At 38.5% G+C, this 24310-nt stretch overlaps 1 protein-coding gene across 2 annotated transcripts in view; it reads left to right on the forward strand.

Moving 5' to 3' along the window:
* KCNMB2 (potassium calcium-activated channel subfamily M regulatory beta subunit 2) overlaps nt 1–19185 on the forward strand; it is a 245792-nt gene extending 226607 nt beyond the window's left edge. For both annotated transcript variants that reach the window (XM_067737236.1, XM_067737237.1), the window contains 3 exons: nt 3922–4092; nt 6486–6681; nt 18560–19185. In XM_067737236.1, the coding sequence (XP_067593337.1) occupies nt 3922–4092; nt 6486–6681; nt 18560–18844 (652 nt within the window). In that variant the 3' untranslated portion in view covers nt 18845–19185. The remainder of the gene's footprint in view (nt 1–3921; nt 4093–6485; nt 6682–18559) is intronic.
* The last annotated feature ends 5125 nt before the right edge of the window (nt 19186–24310 follow it).

The raw sequence follows: 24310 nt of genomic DNA on the forward strand, positions 1-24310 counted from the left end.
CTATTGCTCCCTCCTTGCTGGCCTCCACCTGCAGGAAATCCAAATCTCAATGCAGCCATTAGAATTAAATACATTTTGATAAATAACAACAGGAAAGTAACAGAAGATTATTATTTTACAGCAGGCCTTTGAAGCCAGTCAGACTCAGCCTGTCTCTTCTTGCTTCCGAAGTCTGGCTTTAACTGAATGGGCATTGATTTTTTTTTTTTTTCATTCAGGTTCATAGAGAATCAAGTTTAAGAGCTTTGATATAAATCCTACATTTTCCAAAGAAAACCTCACAAAAGCATGGGGAAACTTAGAGGATGGGTGGTGGCTAGCCTGAGGAAGCCAAAAGCCTGCAAGCTGGCCAGCCAGCTAGCTAGTCCAGAGGCACTGGGCTTGGGAGCTGGAGAGTAATAAAAAAGATGGGCTCTCAGAGCTTCTGGCCATGAGGAGAATGAGTGGCCATGAGTGAGTGCTGGTGGGAAAGAGGCAGGAAGGACACAGTCATGAAAAGATGAGGAACAAAGTCCTCTATTTAGCTATGATTCTCCTACTATAAAGGGCCCACTCCTCAAGGAAAGAGTAAGATTTATATAAACTACCTCATGAAGAGAACTTTTAAATAATAGTAATAATGATAATAAACTAATCCATTAATTTTATACTCTAATAACTAGATTAACATATAGTCTTCCTTAAAACCTTTTGGAAATATACTAAGTACATACATGTTCTCACACTTCTATAGGGAATCAAAATAACTAACAACCAGTCCAGAATGAACCAGCGCCCCAGAATGTATGCCAGCCATAAACACCAGTAAGGCCATCCTGGAGCATGAAGCTGAATAGAATCCCTGAATATACACACAATTATACAAATAACAGGCATCTCTTTCCTCCTCTGCAAAGTTCCACACTGGATTCTAGTACTTTTTCAAGCAACGAGAGTGGCTAGTGATGAAAATTTAAAAGGAAAATCTGAAGTCTGTCTCATGTATGTTGGCTTTTTGTCTGAAGCTTAAAATAAAAATGGCATAAGAGCTTCTTTCTCCATTTTCAGCACTCTATGTGTCCTCCTCTCTGTCCCCAAGCCCTAAAAGCCAGCAACTCCCCCACTCCCACACCCGTGCAATCCAAAGCTCCCTTCTCCGTGGCTACTTGGTTGCCTGTGTTTCCAGAATCCTTGAGCATTGCCTCCTTCCCATATTTCTCACATATCTCTCCAACCAGCCAGCACCCCCAGCAATTTCTCACTTCTTTTCTGCCTTCTCTGCCAGACATTATTTCAAATCCAACCCTCCACTCAAAAGCTGTCTACACTATTCACTGCCTTGACATTCTGTCCTTTAGAAATTCTTTGGAGAAGAACAGCCATTTTGGGATGTTCTGATGTCCGTGTCATAAAGGTGTAGCTCCCCACACCATTTCTTTTTTTAGTTTTTTGAATTTTATTTTATTTATTTTTTTATATAACAGGTTCTTATTAGTCATCAGTTTTATACACATCATTGTGTACATGTCAATCCCAATCGCCCAATTCATCCCACCCCCACCCCCACCCTGCCGCTTTCCCCACTTGGTGTCCATACGTTTGTTCTCTACAGCTGTGTCTCTATTTCTGCCCTGCAAACCAGTTCATCTGTACCATTTTTCTAGGTTCCACATACATGAGTTAATATACGATATTTGTTTTTCTCTTTCTGACTTACTTCACTCTGTATGACAGACTCTAGATCCATCCACATCTCAACAAATGACCCAATTTTGTTCCTTTTTACGACTCAGTAGTATTCCATTGTATACATGCACCACATCTTCTTTATCCATTCGTCTGTCGATGGGCATTTAGGTTGCTTCCATGAGCTGGCTATTGTAAACAGTGCTGCAATGAACATTGGGGTGCATGTGTCTTTTTGAATTATGGTTTTCTCTGGGTATATACCCAGTAGTGGGATTGCTGGATCATATGGTAATTCTATTTTTAGTTTTTTAAGGAACCTCCATACTGTTCTCCATAGTGGCTGTATCAATTTACATTCCCACCAACAGTGCAAGAGGGTTCCCTTTTCTCCACACCCTCAGCATTTGTTGTTTGTAGATTTTCTGATGATGCCCATTCTAACTGGTGTGAGGTGAAACCTCATTGTAGTTTTGTGGGATTTTTTGCGGTACGCGGGCCTCTCACTGTTGTGGCCTCTCCCGTTGCGGAGCACAGTCTCCGGACGCGCAGGCTCAGCGGCCATGGCTCACAGGCCCAGCCGCTCCACGGCATCTGGGATCCTCCCGGACCGGGGCACGAACCCGTGTCCCCTGCATCGGCAGGCGGACTCTCAACCACTGCGCCACCAGGGAAGCCCCTCATTGTAGTTTTGATTTGCATTTCTCTAATAATTAGTGATGTTGAGCAGCTTTTCATGTGCTTCTCAGCCATCTGTATGTCTTCTTTGGAGAAATGTCTGTTTAGGTCTTCTGCCCATTTTTGGATTGGGTTGTTTTTTTTTTTTAATATTGAGCTGCATGAGCTGTTTATATATTTTGGAGATTAATCCTTTGTCCATTGATTCATTTGCAAATATTTTCTCCCATTCTGAGGGTTGTCTTTTCGTCTTGTTTATGGTTTCCTTTGCTGTGCCAAAGCTTTGAAGTTTCACTAGGTCCCATTTGTTTATTTTTGTTTTTATTTCCATTACTCTAGGAGATGGATCAAAAAATATCTTGCTGTGATTTACGTCAAAGAGTATTCTTCCTATGTTTTCCTCTAAGAGCTTTATAGTGTCCGGTCTTACATTTAGGTCTCTAATCCATTTTGAGTTTATTTTTGTGTATGGTGTTAGGGAGTGATCTAATTTCACTCTTTTACATGTAGCTGTCCAGTTTTCCCAGCACCACTTATTGAAGAGACTGTCTTTTCTCCATTGTATATCATTGCTTCCTTTGTCATAGATTAGCTGACCATAGGTGCGTTCCCCACACCATTTTTAAATGGGAACATTTATTAAATACTTCATGTCAGTCATTCTCCTGGATAATCTACTTATGTCATCTCATTTAACCGTAACAATGTAGTTACACATTATTTCCACTTTGCAAGGAACTGAGAATTAGAAAGGCTGAGGAAGTTGTAGAGATCACACAGCTAGTAAGCCATGAAATCAGGTTTTGAACTAGGAGACAGTTTGACTCCAATCTGTTTTTTTCTTTCCGTAGGTTACTGCTCGAAAATTTTAAAAAATACTAATAAAACTATCCAAACTTATGGAGTCTGGCCTTGATTTGACTGACATTTTTGTAAACTCACTCGAATGTTTACAGTACAGGAAAAGAAGTCTGGGTCACCACTGGACATCTCCACATTTCTTATAAATCTCAAGTCAACAGAGCCCTAAGCAACCCTAAGCCTGAGAAAAATGTTAACCAGGATAAACTCTGTCTATTATTACCGAGGGGAAATAAGATATTAAGTTGATAGATTCCTCATATATGTTGCCATTTATTTGAATTAATGCTCCATTAGGTATTCAGAGAGTACAGAAAGATAAATGATGATCAGCTGGGGGTTGGCAAAGGAAACAAACCCAAAGCATTATTTTAAGGGCTGAAGGGATTGCTTTCTTTCTTCAGACTTAAAGAAAAAGCAAAAGTATTGACAGCTAGATATGGGTCCCAAGGAAAGAAGGGAGACTCATTTCTGCTCAGGATTGGGGTGTGTGTGTGTATGTATGTGTGTGTGTGTGTGTGTGTGTGTGTGTGTGTGTGTGTGCCCGTGTGTGTTGGAAGGCAATAGTCACATGCTGGGATCCAATTGCACTCAGGCAGGTTTGGAGGACCCCTCTCAGCCTCTCTGCCTTAGGAAGGCCTGAGCAGCGACTTACTCTTTAGGGGTGTGTTGATTAACTGTGGACTTCAAGTAAAACTGTATTATGTTCAACCTCAGAAACATTTACCAAAAAATCAGGGACCATGACCTCCTGGACAAAAGGAAAACTGTCACAGCACTGAAAGCAGGAGAGGACCGGGCCATTCTCCTGGGACTGGCCATGATGGTGTGCTCCATCATGATGTACTTTCTGCTGGGAATCACACTCCTGCGCTCATACATGCAGAGGTAAAGCCATTGGGTGCTTGGGACTGTCTTTTGTCTCCCTTCTCCCTCCTCCCACACAGCTTATCAATCTTGAGGTCCTCTTCCTCACCTGCTTTCCTAAAAAGAACTTTGAGCAGCGCCTGGCACATACTATTTGTCAATAATGTTATCTAACAATAATGATAAAAATAGTTATATGTATAAACTGCTTACTATGTGCCAGGGACTTGCCATACATTACTTTTTTAATTCCCATAACTATTCTACAAGTATGAATATACTCATAAAAATGGCAAAACTGAGGCTCAAGATAGATACAATTTGCCCAGTGTCATATAGCTTTAGTGTTCGGCAGAGCCAAGATTCAAAACCACATCCTGTTAATTCCAGAATCCCTATTCTTGCCTCTTCACACCTCTGTCCATTCTCCACCTGCATTCCTTTCCACCACACCCCACTCTTCCATCACCCCAAATATTAGTGGTTCTCAACTGCACATTTCAACTTCCTAAGAAACTTTTAAGAATACTGACATCCAGGCCCCACCACAATCATTCCACAGGGTCAGATTTAGTAGGTCTGGAGTGGGACCCATTCACCAGTATCTTTTAAATTTCCCCAGGTGATTCTAATAGGTTGAAAAACACTACTATGCACTAACTTTTTAAATTAAAGATTTTGAACCCTTCTTATTTAAATACTTGCCCTAGGTTTACTGAATAGAGAGGCAATTGAATACTGAGTTGTCAAGTGTTCCTCCTGAGTAAGCCACATGATAAACCTCCACAGCATCTCTAGCTAACTGTTGTCCATAAATTGGACACTTTGAGCACAGGGAAGCCCAGCATTGCTATAACTAATGGGGAAGGTCTCAGAGTGCTTCAGCTTAAAGAAACGAGGTCCTTTCAAATGAAAACTTGAGGTTTCAATCCAAAAGAGAATCAAACCATTTTGTGGCATTCATTTCCCCACCTAAATTAATACTTTCATTTTAGAAGGAAACTCTAGTTGAAACACAGTAATCTGCTAAAATTAAGGCATCATCTTTCCCATTTGTGGCTGCTCTGCTCTGTTTCTCTGATGCCTTCAGCTGTGCTGCTTCTCAGTGAAAGCTCTGATGCCTCAGGCCCCAAGAGTTCACTGACTCCAAAACCGCTTTCAGATCCTCACATCTGCTTAGAACCATCTAAGACTTTTTTCGTCCTTGTATAAGCAAAATCTGACCACTCATGTCCCAGGAAAATACAAATTGCCACACCAGAGGGGGTCAGTGCTAGTATCCTGGCTCTGGTATGAAACTGGACATGGAAAGGGTGCCCTGTCAACACATGTCCAGCAAAAAGAAGGGCTGTTAATCTGCAAAGAATGTTTTCTGATCACTCTGGTAATCAGCTTATATCCAGAAGCAAAACATTGATTCTGGGCGTGTTACTTCCTAATCACAAATATTACCCTTGATCATAAAATTATAAATGTTTTAGAATGAAAAGCTGACCAATGGGCAGCTGGAGGGTTGGTTTGTTTGTTTAATCTTTCTAATTGAGAGGTCCCAGGGCACTGATAAGAACCCATTAATCTGCATATAACAAGAGCCTCTTTTCCACTGTTTGTGGGGAAGAAGGGCAGCACCATGGAACGAGCCCGGGCAGTAGAGAAATAGAGGATTGGATGGAATCACAATTTCCATCACTTATTAGCTGTGTGTCCTTGCATGTATTTGATTTCTCTGACTGTCAATTCACTCAGCTTTAAAAGGAATGAATACCTAACCTATAGGGTTATTGGGAGAACAAAGAAGACAATGTATGTAAAGCACCAGTTAGGGTGAAGGGGGATGCAATAAGTGATTGCTCTTGGTATAATCAAAAGGTGGAGTTATCTTTTCTCCCTTATTAGAAAGACCTTAAAGAAATATATCACTGTCCTTTCATCTGTCACATTGGACCTCAAGCCCCTCCACCCTTTCACCATCTCTCCTCCCCTTCTCCCTTACCCCTTCGCTGCCTACAAACTGGGCAGACATTGCGAGGTGAGGACCAAGGCATGGCAGGAAGCAGCTTAAAATGCAGAAACGCAGGGTGAGTACAGGTTGTGATGTAAAAAGATGCTGCCTTATGCTTACCAATGAATTTGATAAGGAAAAATATCTAACTTAAATCAAGCACTGGAAAAGATGATACTATATCTGATGGAAATCATTGGCAAAGTTCTCAGATGCCAGGCAAAGTTTGTCTGTGTTTATATTATAGTTAGCCTAAAGCTGCTCTATTTAAAAACATACACATTAACAAATAGGTTGTATTATAGATCTTGAAGATTTTTCAGGTCAAGGAGCTGACAAATGTTCCCCTCTGATTACACCTTCTTTGCCCTTGGCATTTGGGCCTGTGCTTATTCTCCTCCTCTCTGTGTAGTGTGTGGACCGAGGAGGCTCAGTGCACCTTGCTGAATGCATCCATCACGGAAACATTTAACTGCTCCTTCAGCTGTGGTCCGGACTGCTGGAAACTCTCTCAGTACCCCTGTCTCCAGGTGTACGTTAACCTGACTTCTTCTGGAGAGAAGCTCCTTCTCTACCACACGGAAGAGACAATGAAAATCAATCATGAGGTAGGAGCTGGGCGCACACTGCATCTCGTTCACCCCCACACAGCTCCGCACCGTTCCATCTCTCTATCAAGTTCCCCTGTGCCAGCACTTCAAAGGAAAATGCCACTAGGAAGCAGGCCCTTCCTCATCCAGTCACAGAACTCACTACACTACTTGACTCTCTTACTTGGGAAACATTTATTTTCTGTGCAAGTGGTGGTCAAATCACTCCCCATTTTGGAACAGTGAAGATTTAGCCTTTACTTTCATTTAGAAGGGTAAACATTATGTCCTTATTGATACACAAATAGACTTAGTCTTTCAAAGCAAATGTGCAGTTTAGTCACAGCTGTACAAGCCAAAAAGCAAGATATTTGTCATATACCTGGGAACCACGGGGTAAAACTATATTTTGCTTTTCCACGGTCATTGTCACTTCATTCTGTGGTCTTGGAGATGTAACTTAAGCTCTCTGAGCCTCAGTATCCTTTTCTCTAAAAATGTAATAACAATGACCATCTTGCAAGGTCATTCACTGTGAGGATTAGAACAGAGTATGGAGAGTGCTGAGCAGAGCACAGGTGAGACCTTCAACCCATGGTCACACTATGTGGGCCTGTGCATATTTCTTCACATGTGTTATGTTCATAGAGGCTGAATTTTGCAGCACTAGCACATTCAAGTCCACGTGCTAGATGCTCAATATGTATTGTATTAAAGCTGCACATAAAACATGCATTTAAAAGGTCTGGGATGACGAGTAACGTGTCAGCAGAACCAACCTGCCATTATCAATTTTAAGTTAAATACATTGTGTTTTGGATTTATGGTAGCAATTTAGATGGCCAGAGTACTTTCATATGCCAAGACAACCTGATACCATTCTCCAACAGGACAATTGGCTCTCGTCACCAGGATACAATTCTCACAACTCTAGCCTTTCTTGTAAAAACTTTTCATTACAATTATCAGCACTTAAATGATACAGATTATATGTATTGAAAAAAATTCAGTAGCTGCAAAGCTTGATACTAGAACATAGGATTCGTTTTGTGATATATTAACAAAAAGTAAGTAAACCCACCTTGCATTTTGGTTACAGTAACTTAAAAGAATTCTTGCAAATATCTCTGAGGACACAATGTCTGCTCTGATTTCCTTTTGTTTGTGGTACCCACAAACAATACCAGTCCTAATCCTATTCTACAAATATACATAGCTTAGTTCTTCCACAAAGTATACGTTTTTCAAGATCCCTCAAGCCAAGTTTTTAAATCAAAACTGACCTGTAATGATGAATGTCTGTAAAACTCTCAAATCTCCAAGGAATTGGAAATTGGCCAAAATTGAATAGGCATCAAAAAGTGGGACATATTTCCATTTTCTCGTTTTGACACTTTATCACTACAGTATGAATGCAGTATGAATGAATGCAGTATGTAAGCTATAAACCCTATGAATGCAGTATGTAAGCTATAAATCGGGAGTGAACCTACCATGGAAAATCTCAGTTAAAATTTTAGGACCAGTATTCTGTCTGCTGTCTGCTGTCTGCTGTCTGCTGATACTAGGTCATTGTTTGGTTTATTTACCTTGTTTTTAACTGTAAAACATGCAAGAAATGAAAAAGTACAGCTCAAGCACTTGTTATAGAGATTCCCCCACATAACCACCATGAAAGCAAAGAAATAAAACATATCCTGCACTTGCAGGAAATCAGAACCTTGCAGTTCTGGTGACTAATGTTATTAAGTACATTTTCATTTATTTATTGGCATTTTGAATATCCTTTTTTTTTATAATGTCTGTTCAAGTCCCTTGTTTTCTATTGAATTGATTCTATTAGATGGTTTCTTCTTAGTATTCATTGTAGGAATTCTTTAAATCTAGATATGAACCTTCCTTGATTGTTGCGTTGCAAATACCTTCTCCTGAAATGAAAGGTGGCCTTTTCACTCTCTTAATGATGTATTTGAATGAAAGAAGTCTCTAATTCCAGTGCAACCAAACCTTGTCAATATTTTTCTCTTTTCTCTTTTTTCTTTTTCCTTTCTTCCTCTTCTTCTTCCTTTCTTTCGTTTTCTTTTCTTTCTTTTTTTCAAACGTTTGGTTGTCCTGCTGTCTGTTTAAAAAGTCTTCACCTACCCTGAGATCATGAAGTCATTCTCCCAAACTATCTTCTAGAAATGTTATTGTTTCTCCTTTCACATTTAGAGTACAATCTGCCTGGAATTGATTTTTATGCAAGAGTCAAGTTTCTAGGTTTCTTTTTTATTCATATGGACAATCATTTGTCCAAGTCCATTTATGAAAAGAGCACCCTTTCTTCACTGGATTATTTTTATGATCCCATTTTCCCCTCTATTTTCTTGGAAGTTATGTGTTCTGTCACTATTCTTTTAGTGTTTAACTAGTGATTACAACTTGCAATCTTGACTAATCAAGGATATTAAAACATTTTAACTCCATTTATTCTCTTCTCAAGTTATATATTATCATCATTTTTATTCGATATATACTTTAAGCCCATGAAGATATTATTATTGTTTTTGTATATAGTAGCTATCTATTTAGATGTGTCCACATCATTTTCCATTTTCTTATTCTTCATTCCTTCCTTTATCCTTGGTCTGGGATCATTTTTTCCTACTTCCTGAAGAACACTCTTTAATTATTTAGTGCAATATCTGCTCTAAAGAAATCTCTAAGCGTTCATTTATCTGAAAATATTTTCTTTTCATTTTCATTCTCAAAGTATATATTCACTGAGTATATAATTCTAAGTTGGCTGTTATTTTATTTCTGTACATTGAAAGCATTCCATTGTCTTCTGGTGAGCATTACTACTATTTGGAAATCAGCTCTCAGTCTAATTGCTACTTCTTTGAAGGTAATTTTGGTCTACTTTAAAGATTATTTTCTTTGGTTTTCTACAGTTGAACTACTATGTGCCAAAGTAAACATTTATTTCTATTTAGCCTGCTTAGTGTTCCCAGGGCCTCTCTCCCTCTTCCTTGATGTTCTTTGTCAATTTTAGAAGGTTCTCAGTCATTATCTCATCAAATATTATCTCTGCTCTCATTCTTTCCCTCTTCTCCTTTTTGAATTCCTACGGACTGTATGTTAGGTATTCTCATTGTATCCCCTGTGTGTCTTCCTGTCTCTTTTGTATTTAATATTCTCCCTCCTTTTGTCTCTCTGTGCTTCATTATAGATATTGACCTACCTTCTGATTCACAGTTCTTTCCTCAGCTCTGACTAATCTCTTAAACCCATCCATTGAGCTCTTAATTTCTCTTATTGTATTTTTCATTTCTAGAATATCCATTTGGATCTTATTTATAATTTCTAGTTTTCTGCAGTATTCTAATTATTCTCTTTTAAATTCTTCAACATAAAAGTAAAATTGTAGTTACTAAAGTTTATTTTGATGACTACAATATCTGAAGCCCCTATGTGCCTGTTCTATTTTTTTTTAATTGTTTTCATGTTGCATTGTAATGTCTGGTTATTTTTTATTAGTTGTCAAACACCATATCTGCAAAATTATTTATAAAAACAATTTTAAGCCTAGGTTGATATTATGATGTCATCTTTTCCAAAAATTATTTCCATTTGCTTCTGCAAGGCCCCTAGGTGCCATTCGTGATCACCTTATTCTGACTACATAAATTGAGATATTCAAGTTTGAACTTAAGTCCCTTTGAGGACCTATCTTCTTCAGGTTGACCATTACTCCTAGGATGCAGCCCTTAACAGTCCCAGCCCAAAGTGAATAGGGTGTCATCAGAGCCCCCACTTGATAGGTTGTTAATGATAATTCCTGCCCTTAGCTCTTCAAGGCTGTCAAAAATTCCATCCAACCTTCTAGGATCTCAGCCCCCTTCTAGAATCAACAGACACTTCCAGGGGAAAGAAAACACCAAACAGCTGGATCACCTTCCTGGCCCAGTAGTTCTTCACTCGCTGGTTAGCTGTCCTCTGCCTTTAATCAGAAGTAGATACGTGGAAAATACAGTTATCGCCATGTCAAAAGGTCACTAAACCATGATCTTAATGTAGCATGAGAAATATACAGGATATTCCTGGGGAGAAAAATTAAAATATTCTCTATCTTGACCTCTCCTTCTTATTACTATTCCCCAAGCTCACCAAAAATAGTAGTCTTCCCCATAGTTACCAACGAATGGGCACGGTTTTACTGAGATACATAAGGCACTACTGACAATGTTTGATTTGGGACAACAGGAGGCAAAGGTATATCAGTCAAGCCGTCTGCTTCTTTGTAGAAAGATATCCAAAAGGATTTTATTTTTAAATTTTCACACTCTCTCATATAGTCTTTTTCTTTGGCTTTTAAATTCAGTGACCAACCTCTTGTCCATATTACAACTGAAGCTGCTTAAGCCGATAAGCTGGCATGCTCTTGTGGAGCAACTGGCTGACTAACGGTCTCTAGGAGCTGCAAGCAGGCTCAAGAACCCCTGCCTCTTCTGGCTACAAGGCTGTCACAGGAATCATAAACTGTGGCTGCGTATTAATTCACTATGGTTGTTAAATTTCTCAATGCTGATCTCCTTTGAGAGTTTAAAACCTTGTTTACCCACCAGGGATCCCCAAAACATGCCCATCTGATTTAAAAGAGTATTAAAAATGAATCTTTGTGCAAAACCAGAAAGTATATCCATTTTTGGTATGTAGTGTACTACCATATATGTAGTATGTTATATATCGCTGTCATGAGGAAGACAGCTATTTTGGATGGAGAGTAAATTATATAAATTAACCAATTATTTATAACTCCAGACTCAGCATCACCCCTCATTTTGTCACCTTTCTGAAGCCTTCTGAGTTCTGCACATTCAGAGAATATACATATCTGGACTAGAATTTCTCAGCCTCAAGGCTATTAACATTTGGGGTGGAATATTCCTTTGTCGTCTGTGAGGGTGGGGTGGAGACTTGTTCTGTACATTGTAGGATCTTTAGCAGCATCCCTGGCCTTTACCCACTAGATGACTAGCATCATCCTCCCTCCAAGTGTGACAACTAAAAATGTCTCCAGGGCTTCCCTGGTGGCGCGGTGGTTGTGAGTCCGCCTGCCGATGCAGGGGACGCGGGTTCGTGCCCCGGTCTGGGAGGATCCAGCATGCCGCAGAGTGGCTGGGCCCGTGAGCCGTGGCCACTGAGCCTGCGCGTCCGGAGCCTGTGCTCTGCAGCGGGAGGGGCCGCAGCGGTGAGAGGCCCGCGTACCGCGAAAAAAAAAGTCTCCAGACAGTGGCAAAACCACTGCTCCAGATTTTATTTAGCTTTTAGCTTGAATGCTGGGAGATTCTACAATTTTAATCAATGCTTGTAAACACTGAGTTCCTCTGTACAGCATTTGGTAGGGTAAGGAAAAAAGGGAAGAAAATAAAGTGAAGTTGAGAATCTAAATGGGAAAAAAAGAGGGGCCCACATTTATTAAGTATCTACTATATACTATGTGCCCAGCACTATGCCAAGAACTTTATAAAAATCATCTCATTTAATCCTGACTAAAACCCTACTCCTAAAGTGGTAATAGCCAAATTTTATCAAGAGCTTAAAATGTGCCAGGCACTGTATAATACTAAATATTTTACATGAACTCATTTGTTTAATTACAGCATCAATCTCACATATTAGGTACCACTGTTATCTCCACTTCACAATAATGAAGCTGAGGTCAGAAAATGAAATAATTTTCCCAAACTCACACATTCTCTAATTAGGTTTGAATTAAAATCTAAGTCTCTTTACCTAAACATGCTCTCTCTTCAAAAGCAAAACATTAGCTCATCCTCTTGAGAGGGTAAAGATAAGAGCTTTAAAAAACTCTAAGTTCTAAGAAATATTTATCCTTCTGATGGTATATTTTAGTGAATAGGTGAGAATCCATGCCATTTCATCATACTCCAAGAGGTGATTAGGATCAAGTAAAAGGCCATGAACAAGGACTAGAACTATCCGTGACCCACAGGAACAGTCAAGGTTGTATATTCAACACCAGTTTACACAGAATGCATATTAGATAGAAGTGCACCCTGAAAAGATGGGAAAAAACATGCCCAGAAATTAGACATATGACATCCCCATAATCAGCACCTTAAATTTAGGGATATTTAAATTAGAAATTTCCTGAAACTGCCTACGGACCATAGATTCAGAAATGCTTCTGTGATTGACAAAGTTTAGTCACTACTCACCAAAACTGAATTATGGCACAGTTAAGGGCATCTTTGTGCAGAAATGAAGGGAAGAATGTGTCCCAAAACAGCTTGCACTGAGCATCAAGAAGAAAAGCATGGAAAATGAACCTACTCCTTTCCATTGCTGAGAAAGAGGATCATGGTGAAGGGCAAGGTCAAATTAGATATCTGACTTACTCAAGGGCTAACTGGATACATCATGGACCTGAGGGCTCCATGGCTTAAGCTATTGTGGGTATTAACTAATCCTGCAGCTCCACATGGCTTCTATTTCATTAGTGGATTTCATAGGTCTTTTAAGCTTCTCCTCTACTCTACATCAAGCAGTAATGCCACAACAAATGTGAAAGCTCTGGAAAACACAGAAAAGGAAAACCTCTCTGGAGGAATCTGTGTCCCGATACTGCAGGAAACTATGGTACATAGCAGAGTGTGAATACTGTTTTCCTCTCCTCTACCAAACATTTCAAACAGTCCCACTTGCCAAAATCAAGCAGATACTAGGAGTGCAAACTAAAATTGTCTAAATGTTGTGGGATTCGCCTTTTTAAAAGTGATGGTAAGAAGCAGGAAGTCTCAAACAAGAATGAAAATAACATCCCAGTTTACTCTCTCACCTCCTCTGTCCATCACTAATGTTCAAAGAACTCAAAAGTTTAGAGTACTCCAAGACTGCCAGCTGGGGATCTCTACATCCTTTGAATATAGGGATTATGTCTCCTTCTCCAGCACAGAACACAAAGCCTGGCACGTCATACATGCTTAATAAACATGTACACAATACTCATTGTTTGTGGACACTGAAGAAGTCCCATCTGACTTTAGAACCAAGATATTTATGCTTCAATGAGCAGTGTTTTTGTTTTTATCTTGTAGGCATTGTGGACTAGGATGCCCTGGATACCACAGAGTTCTCACAAATTTGTGGCCCACCTCTGTGAAGTGTAGAGCCTTTACTAAGAGCCTTTTCAGCCTCATTGCTGGTCCCACTTCATCATTCCCACCACCCTTGTCCTGTTTCTCTCTAATGATCTGTTTTAAATTGTTTATGTTTTTCATGCCTATACCCAGCATGCTAATGGTACTTTAGAGACACTCAAAACATATTGATTAGATTTCATCAAACTTAACCCCTCTCTGAAATAAGACACTACCCTTTTAATAAAAGAACAAATGAAGAACAAACCCTTCCCCTGAGGTGATCCTGAGAATTAATAGTTCCCTTCCTACCATCATAAAGAAAAGGAGGCTGACCAGTGAGGTTATCCAGCCAAATATACCCTTCCTACTGCCCCCACTCCTTCCCACAGCTTTTATTTTTAGGGTGAAGGCCTGTCACTTTTTGCTTCACACATGCCTAGTGAAGCATGGCTTAGCAAAAGCCCAACAGGTACTTTCTCAAAACTTTCACTTCTCTATTGATGTGAAAGATTCTGGAAGGGAGGCTAAGAAAACTTTCAGTTGCTTTCCAAAGAACTGGAGAGAAGATGCAATTGCTAAATCCTTGTGGTAAGGGAAAAGACAGTCAGGAGAAGGTGACAGGATCCAGGTTTCCTCAGCTGGGGAGATGAAGGGTCACGTTGTGGGGCCATCTCTGTATTTTCAATACTAAAGAGAATTTAAGGGAGTTGGAAAAGCACAAAGGTTTATTAACAAAATTCAGGATTAAGAAGAGAGATGTGAGGGCTTCCCTGGTGGCGCAGTGGTTGGGAGTCCACCTGCCAATGCAGGGGACACGGGTTTGAGCCCTGGTGTGGGAAGATCCCACATGCCGCGGAGCAACTAAGCCCACGCGCCACAACTGCTGAGCCTGCGCTCTGGAGCCCACGAGCCACAGCCCCTGAAGCGCATGCCTGCAGCCTGTGCTCTGCAGCAAGAGAAGCCACCACAGTGAGAAGCCTGCACACCACAATGAAGAGTAGCCCCCGCTCTTTGCAACTAGAGAAAGCCCACTTGCAGCAATGAAGACCCAGCACAGCCAAAAATTAATTAATTAAAAATAAAAATTAAAAAAAAGAGAGAAGAGAGATAAGGGTCTAAATCTTCCCTTGAATGGCTGCCTCAGAGTTTTGCTAGGTTTCTATATCCATATGTTAGGCACAAAAGAAAGAAGGACCTATAGCCATGGTAATATAAATATATATAAACAAATTTTGAGTGGCATTTAAGTGTGTTGTATATATAAAATTATTATTCATATGTTCCTTTGTGTTATATATCATGCAGTCTAAAAGTTAAATCTTTCCTAGCCCATACCTCCCACCAAGAAAAGAATGATCTAAAAACACAAGGATTTTTACCTTTTCAATCTACATTACATTTTTCCAACTAAGTGTTGATCACTTACTAAAGTTTTCATTTGTTGAAATGCACTCTCCAAACATGTGATAAAATCATAAGATCACTAAATCTTTACCCCAAATTCATACCAGTCTCAGAAACATACACATGGCTATAGTTTGAAACAAAAACTTAGAATCCTAATGTAGGATTCAGCATAATGTCAAATCTCTTTGGACACAAAAACAAGGAACACGTGACAAGAGCCATCAAACAGGACTGTTCCTGTGAAAACCACATAACTAGTAATTTTACCCTCCTTAACGTTTTCTTACTTTAGTATGTGGCACTTGTTTAAAGACTTTAGATCGTAAGGACAAATGTGATATTCCAATAAAAAATATGTTAAAGAAAATTTATTGATGCTTTATGCATATTCATAATTTAATCCTCACACACCTTGCCAGGAAGGCTCTATTAACCCTACTATATACAAAAGTTGATTCTGAGGAGCCAAGTAACTTGCTATAGAAACACAGTAACACAGTAACCAGACCTCTTGAAGACACGTCAGGGGCTTGTGATACTACCTTATATATTCATTAGCACAAAAGAAGGACCCAACAATAACAGAAGTAAATGAATGATTGACATATTATGATAGAATTTTCAAGGATAATAATAATCTAGTGGGAGCCAGTTTATGTGTGTTGAAAGGTGGTGGGTGGCAAGGTTAGAAAAAGCTAAAAACACAAGGGCAGAGAAATCTTTTCTCTACCAGTAACGTGGAGTTGCATTTCTAAGTGCCTGGCCCTGAGGACCCACACCCGATCATGTATGGGACACACCTCATCTGGCCAGTCCAAACGTGCATTTGAGACCCTGATGACTAGAAACTTTAATAAAGCAGCTCCTGTATTACAACCTTGCTAGATGGTCTCAAAAGTAATGTATATCGCATTGTATTTGGAAGAATCTTATATAGTGACAAAATTATTGTCACTGGCTGATAAATGTTTCTCCAAAAAAAATTTAAAAGCCAAATCAAGTCACAACAGCATAAGGAAAGGAAAAACTCCATTTTTAATGGAATTCCATTTTTATTGAGACCATTTCAATAACTTAGTACTGTTAGCCACTAAAACTACCACTATAAACTCTCTTGGCACCAAAATATAAAGAAACCTGATGCATTCATACGCTAAATTGGCTCTTTTTTAATTCAACCACAAATGACTTGTCTTTAAATTTTTTTACTGTTTTTTGAATCAAAGCATTAAAAAAATTGTAGACATGATCTAACAGTGCTGAAGAAGGAAAAATATAAAGGTATCCCCTTACTTCTTTAAACTCTTTCAATCCAGCATCCAACCAGTAGAAAATGTATCATGGCAGTCATAGACCAATTTTCATACTAAGTTATAACTCACTGAGAAATTCTGCTTTCTTGGAGATACTTTCAGACCCTTAATGTTGTGCTAGTACCAGCTCTCTGCACTAACCACATTCATGAGTGTACTCACATTTATTCTTAGCTGATTAAATATGAGGTTGTCAACCAGCCCTTGTATGAGAATATTAAGCCTTGTTTATGATAAATATCAGCATGCTCATCCTCCATTCTTAACTAATTGAAGAATCTTCCTGCTGTTTATAAACAAATAATCCGGTGATTACAGCACAGTGAAAAAAAGCAAGTGCCAGTATACCCACTAAAAAGTCAGGGGAAAGAGTCATTCAAACATACTCCATTAGCAAAACTCATTCCATTTCTTTTATATTTTCTTCCTGTGAAATATACAAATCTAAATTGGTTCTGGAATCCAAGGTCCTACCCACAAGCTCCCATCAGTATAGCTCAAAGTTCACCAACAGCCCACCTCATCCGTATCTCTACATACAGTTGCGTGAGTTGTGTACTGTACAATCCTAGGGGTACCAGTGACATTGTAAAACTCATAGATGTCAATATTTAAATCACAACTTATAAACTGGTAGTAGCAGTAAAATATGTGGGTTTTTTTTCATAAAATCAGTGTACTATCACAATTTTTCAACAGAGAATAACAGTGTTTTGATTAGGGGGCATAGTTTTCTAATTCACATTAAAACATGAGATTAGCAGTGATCTTGTCACAAACCATTTTAATTCAGGTAAATCAATTAATTATTTGATAATGTATATAACAAAGGATAGGAATTTTTTTCCTATTGGGAGGCACCTTACCATAAAGAGGGCAAAGACTTAACCAAGGGCCCACACATCTCCCAAAGAAGTTACTTAAATCACTTTTTTCCTCACTTTTTAAAAAGTTAAATGCATTGTTATATCAGTTTTGTCACTGTTCACATACAGACCAAGGAAGAGGTTCACAGAGATTTCATCTCCTCAAAGACTGATCTATAAATTAGGAAAATATACGCAAAAACATATCCAATAAGTAATAAAAAGAAAAACTACAAAGTTCTTTAATTCCATCTGTAACCAGAGAAGAGGGAGGGAGAAGAGAAGGAGAAAGGAGAACAGGAAGAGGGAATAGAGGGGAAAGTAACATAGAGAGGTGAGGGCTGGCAGGCAGGGCAGGGCAGGGAAGGAAAAGAGAGATACAAAGAAAGAAATCAGAGGATGTACGTGTGTAGGAAAAAAAAGGAGAGGCATATACAAGAGATATAGCAAGAAAGACAGCAGGTGAAAAAATCAAAGAAAAGTTATTGTAAATTCTCAGATGAGTGCTGGTTTAAGAGTAAACTGAATTGATTCTGCTTTATGTTTCCTTGCTTTATGGAAAAAGTTACCTTGTCAACATTAACTGGGCATGAACCATTTATCACAGCTCTTTATTCAATATCTCTACACTTTCTGAGATTCTTTTTTAGCAGCTCACCAGGGGTACAGCTGTCTTCTTGACTAGCAGCAAGGTGACCAAGGTGATTTGGCTGAAAAAAATGAAGCCAAGCTGAAAAGATAAGAGTTCCCTGAGATAACTGACAGCTGTGGACAGATACAAGACAGAAAGGTCGACACTCTGGTTCCATGGAAAAGTATGTTCAGTGGAGAATAACGAACACTCACCATGCTTAGCTGTGGCAAAAGGAATCCACTGGAGTTATCCAATTGTTTTTTGGAGTCACCCAATTTTAATCAATATTTAAGCTATATGAGTGAGCTATCAAAGTACATCTTGGCCGGATACCTAAAAACATTGTTTTAATCAGTGTGTGAGTTCTTAGGGTTTCTAGAGGCACTAGTTTGAATATGAAAAGAAAAACCATCATGGTTATTTCACAGATCATTAAGTTGGCCTCAGTACTCCTCCTAGTACCACACACGCACACATACACACACACACAGAGTATCTTCTGGTGACGGTTTATCTCATTTTCCACAGTGCTCCTATATACCTAAGTGTGGAAAAAATTTTGAAGAATCCATGTCCCTGGTGAATGTTGTCATGGAAAACTTCAGGAAGTACCAACACTTCTCCTGCTATTCTGACCCGGAAGGAAACCAGAAGAGTGTCATCCTAACCAAACTCTACAGTTCCAACGTGCTGTTCCATTCACTCTTTTGGCCAACGTGTATGATGGCTGGGGGCGTGGCTATCGTTGCCATGGTGAAACTCACACAGTACCTCTCCCTGCTCTGTGAGAGGATTCAACAGATCAATAGATAAAAGCAAAGTGGATGAGATCATTTTCTTTAAAGCTCAAATACTGTTTTCTTTCATTCTTCACCAAAGAACCTTAAGTTTGTAATGTGCAGTCTATTATGAGTTCCTTAATATATTCTTATACGTAGAGCAATAATGCAAAAGCTGTTCTATATGCAAACATGATGTCTTTATTATTCAGGAGAAGAAATAACTGTTTTCTGTTGGTTGGGTTTTTTTCATAATCTTGGTTCAAAGCTGGAACTAGTACTTCCTTCTCTCCTTCCACCAAAATCAGGCTCAGTTATTCATTTGCCAAGCTTCGTGGAGGTATATAGACAATATCAGTGTGATAAGGTCTGTGCTCAGAGTGGTCAGATTTCTTGAAGATATTTCTGCAATATTTTTCATCATTCATTGTTTACTAAAGCTGCAGCCAAAAATATTTTTTTTCCTTACTCTATACTGAGCCCTGTAGCAAGTGAAGGTACCAGATTTCCTTTAGGACTTTAGGCATTTTCCTTGTATTTCTACCATATCACTGTAAAGAAGGGGGGAAACCCAGCCAGCTATTTTTCTTTTATTACTTTATACTCATAACTTTAGATTTTTTAACTGATTTCCAAAAAATAAGCTGTTTTCCTTAACCAATTCTATAATCTCTTCCTGTGCTTTAAATAGAAAGTGAACAGAGCCCTTTTCCATGTAAGACCCTGCTACTGTGTGAGGAAATAACATTTACAAGGAGTTTCATTACCTGTGAACTGACAATGTTGAATAGATGCTCCATTACAATCTGGGAAAGTCTATGTTACTAAGATATTTGTGTTAAAATCTTTATTCCATTTCAATTGAACTGTTAGATGGTAAAATTAAGATCCTACTTGCTGGTCAAGACTGGTGGACTGATTTCAATGGGTAAATCTATTGTGGCAAATTAACATATTGGAATATTGCTTTTGGGAATTTATGTTTAAATTAATGAGTATGTAGTTTCTCTTTCTGACAAGTACTCCCTGATGGGATTTTAAAGCTATATGCACAGAATATTTGTCTCCTCTACATGTTTTACTTTTCTATTTACAGTTCCCTTTTTTGTTGTTAGATTTTATACACACTTTTTTTTCCTGACACACACTTGAACTGAATAACAGATTTAAAGGAAGCCTTTGTTCACACTGACATTAACTTCTTGTGTTTGGAGGTGGGGGTGGGGGTGGGGGAATGAGGAATTGGTTTTAAACAAAAACATTCCGTCTTTTATTTAACATCAATATCAGAAGAAGAAGACAAACATCTATCTTTCTCATCTATTTAAGTAACTTTTTCTAATGTAGTATCAAGGTATTGCAGAATTTTACAAATCATATTTGTGGAACAAATGGTGACATTAATCTGATGAAGTAGAAAGTATTCTGCAATATTGTAATACACAGTTTGACTTTTCATAAATAAATCCATAGGGTATAATCAGGACTTCAAATGTGTAATTAAAACTTAAAAGAAAATCCATTATATCAGCAAGATTTGAATACCTCTTACACTCTAAGCTGGCAAGCCCATGGCAGGCCAAAAACCTATGATTCACTATTTCTAAGCTTATTTAAAGAGATTATAAAGAAAGTTCCCTTTTTAACACCCAAACACATACACACAATATTATGAATACTTGGAAAATATGATGAAAAGCTCAATTCTTACTCCACCTTAAAAACATAATTCTGAAGATGATAGAGAAATCTTTGTGACTACAGAGCTAAAAATTTACAACCTTTAATGTTCCTTGGGCTTCCTTCAAGTGATCCAAGGGTGAAACATATGCAAGTATTATTATATGAGTTACTTTTTATTTTCTTCTGGATTTTTAATTAAAGATTCCCAACTGATGTATCAGATAAGATTGTAGAAATCTCAAAATAATGACACCAAAAAGAAGTTAACTAGTGCCTTCTTGAATTCCAATAAAGCAACAGCCCCTTAAAGTAATTTAAATGTATATGCAATTAAATACTCATTATTAAAGGAGAAAGAACTGGGGCTAGTAATAATGTTTTAAATGCTTTGCATGTGTTAACTAACAATGTTTATAACAACCCTATTAGAGGGAGCACTATTATTATCCTATCCTACAGATGAGAATGTTGAAGCTCAGAGATGTTAAGTAGCTTCCCAAAGGTTACACAAACACTAAGATGACACAGAGCTGAGAAAGTACCCAGCTTGCAGCTTTCCCATTGTCGTAACCATTTACAGGGCTTTGGGGTCTTTCAGATAACACTAATGAGGTCTGGAAGGGAAGCAGGACTGAACAGACAATTTTTAAGCTGAATCTGTTCCACCCTTTCACATTTGCAGGAACTATAAGGAATAATACAAAGTATACCACTGACTTCTCTCTTAAGAATGAATTTGTAATCTACTGGAAGGGTTGAGATAATACATACGAAAAAATAGAGAACAGCTAGGTCTTTAATCCACATCAATGCGGATAATATCTAAAGAGGGTTGGTATGAGGCTTAACTGGGAGGTATTAAGTAAAATGCCTAGCACTGTATATAGCATATAATAGATGCCTACCAAGTGGTAATTATTACTATTAATAGCAAAATGTATAAGTCATATTAATAGTATTAGTATAACCACTAGTAGTATATGGTCTCTTGGAGCTAGAATAGCTTAAAACATCGTTTTGCCCAAAACTCACACCAATGCATAAATCCCTTCTAATCCTTAGCAGGGATCATCTAGCCATAGGGACAGTTACTACTTGAATCCTACCAGAAGTGAGACAGGTTACCAGTTAATAAAACAATGCTAAAAATTTTCCTGATAACTATTTGAAATCTGCCTCCCTATATCTACTCACTAAATCCACACAAAACCAGATCAATACTCTTGTCACTAACTTATTCTATTAGTGTTATTTTATTTAAAAATGGAGGGAGGGTAGGGAAAGAGCAACTTCCATTTGTTTAGAGTAAAAGACCATAGAAAATAACTCATTCATCCAGAATTATGACATAAATGAAAATTTATAAAGGTAGCATAAATGACATCAACTTTAAAAGGTTAATAATATAATTGTTAGAACCTAAACATTCATGAATTAATTAAATTGATAAGTTAGCTAAACCCTTTAATGCCCATGTGAATTTTATACCTCTCAAGTATGATTTGGCTTTCTGGAAAGTAACACTATCTGAAACTTTACATTATGTCCTTATTCAACTTTATGACAACAAACTAAGTTGTCTAAGTAACCAGATTACTTAGGAGCATAGATGTTTTCCTAACAAAATGTTGCTACAATTGTGCCATGGGTTCATCTTGGCTAAGGTACCATTCTCCAGTGCAATGCCAAGGAATTGGAAGGAAATGTCATTCTGTGCATTCTTGTAGTGACTTTATGAGCAAATGTTTCATTTAGGTAGGAAGAGAAGTTGTTCTCTCAAACAATATAATCACTTAATTAGGGCTTCCAGATCTGTTCTTCAGCCAAGTTCTTCTAAAACAAATTTAATCCCCAAGCCCTTGCAAACTGTAATATGACTTGTTATCAACATAGTATGAGATCAGGCTATGGAGAAAGCTTCAAGGTTCTCTCCCCAATCCCACTACCTATTAGCACAATTAGCAGTACCATAAGTTTTCGTAGGTAGAAGTCACAACATCTCTTTATAAAAATCTCTCCTCTCCCTCCTTGGTGTCTCTCTCTCTCTCTCTCCACCCCCTTTTCTCTTAGCTCTATTTCTTCTCTTGTTTAAACTCCATACACCAGCAAAGATGATCCCCAGCCATTACATGTTCACGAAATCCCTTGTGCCTATAATCAAAACAGGAGAAAAACCCAGCATTCATATCAGTCCTCAAAAATGCCAGTTCTCTTTGTATCACTTGTATACTACTGGGCCCATCCCCGTAATGACTGACAGCAGGGCACATTATCTGCAGGCCCACCAGGTGGGAGTCAAATAATTCCCCAGATGTAAACACATGTGTGTGAAATAAGAGAGGAAGGGGTGCTTGGCAAGCAAAAACAACAGATGCCCACTACAGGCAACTTGGACAAACTCATACCAGATTCTTCTGCCAACACAGCTTTTGGTTGGAGAAAAAGTGCCACACATATGGGAAGGAAAAACTAGTGTTACTGAGAGAGTAAAGGAGTAAAAAGAGCTGGCGCTCAAATTTTACCTTGCAATTTTTCTATGAATCCTCTAATTATCTCATAAAATTTTTTTAATTCTGGTTTTCACTCAATGAGAGATACAGGAATATTTTGATTTCAGTCAGAGAGGTTCCCTTAGGGTCAACTGACACCATGCTAAGAGGAAAGAATTGATAGGAAACAGAAACAAGTTTAAAAGAAGGGAGGGTAGTGATAATATATGGGGAAAGGAGATTTGGAATTAGAAAATCTAATTTAAGCAACTATTGCTATTCATCAGTTACTAGAGAATTTCTCTGTGTTTTTCTTAAGGGCCTTCTCCTTCGAGGTTAATAAATACCTATTTAGACTAGCACAGATTCTGTTGTCCCATTTATTGCTTGTTTTGGAGTAAATTCATTTAAGGAGCATGTGAAGAGATGAATGGGTAGTTCTCCCTACCCTTTAGGTTTTTCACACATCATAACATTTAAGAAAACGGTTCCTTCTTAGACCATGCAGTGAGAGAGCTGGTCACAGAGACAGCAACAGGAAGCATCACTCACCATCTGAAATACTATGGTGACTTCAACATCTAGACATCCATATAATACCCTCAACTTAGGTCTGTCCAAACTCATCAGCCTCCTCCAGTTAGAGAATCATCAAAGCTCTGCTCTTTTATTTGCTGCACTAAAATCCAGCAGCAGTTTGTAAGGCAGCTGCAAAGCCTGACACTTAGCTCCTTCCCATGGTGAGCAAACAGACTGTCCTGGTGCCATCCTTGAGCATGAAAGAAGTATCATTTCAGAAAAATTAACAGTATCCGTCTCTAACCAAAAGCATTCAGCTGCTGTAGCTGACATGTAGCAATGCTGAGAAGAAAGCAGTGATTGGGGACTCATACTACATGTAAAATATATTCCTTCCTTTCCAACAGTTCTGACACATACAGAATTTAGTGCAAATACTACACTTAGGTCCATCTCTAGAAAGTCATAATCAGCTGGGAAATTTCAGCTTTTCTAGGAACAGAGAGTGCCCTAAATATAGCTTGGGCAACTGTTAATGGAAATCCCAGGAGCCAGGTCCAGCTCAGCCAGTCGAGGCCACGCAAAACAAACTGGTTTGTTGCTAACACCAACAAAGAGGCCTTCCAACTCTCAATTTCTTTGAAAATGTCACACTATCTGGCTGAATAAATAACCCTTGAATACTAACAACACTCAAGTTATCCTGGCAAACACCCAAGACTATTTAGAAGATTCTACCTGGTGTCTGTGAGAAGTCACATGTCCAAATCATCCAACAGTGGAAATCACTCCACTTCTAAGAATGAAGT

Source organism: Pseudorca crassidens, chromosome 5 (assembly GCF_039906515.1).
Source record: "Pseudorca crassidens isolate mPseCra1 chromosome 5, mPseCra1.hap1, whole genome shotgun sequence".
In the NCBI taxonomy this organism is placed as follows: Eukaryota; Metazoa; Chordata; class Mammalia; order Artiodactyla; family Delphinidae; genus Pseudorca; species Pseudorca crassidens.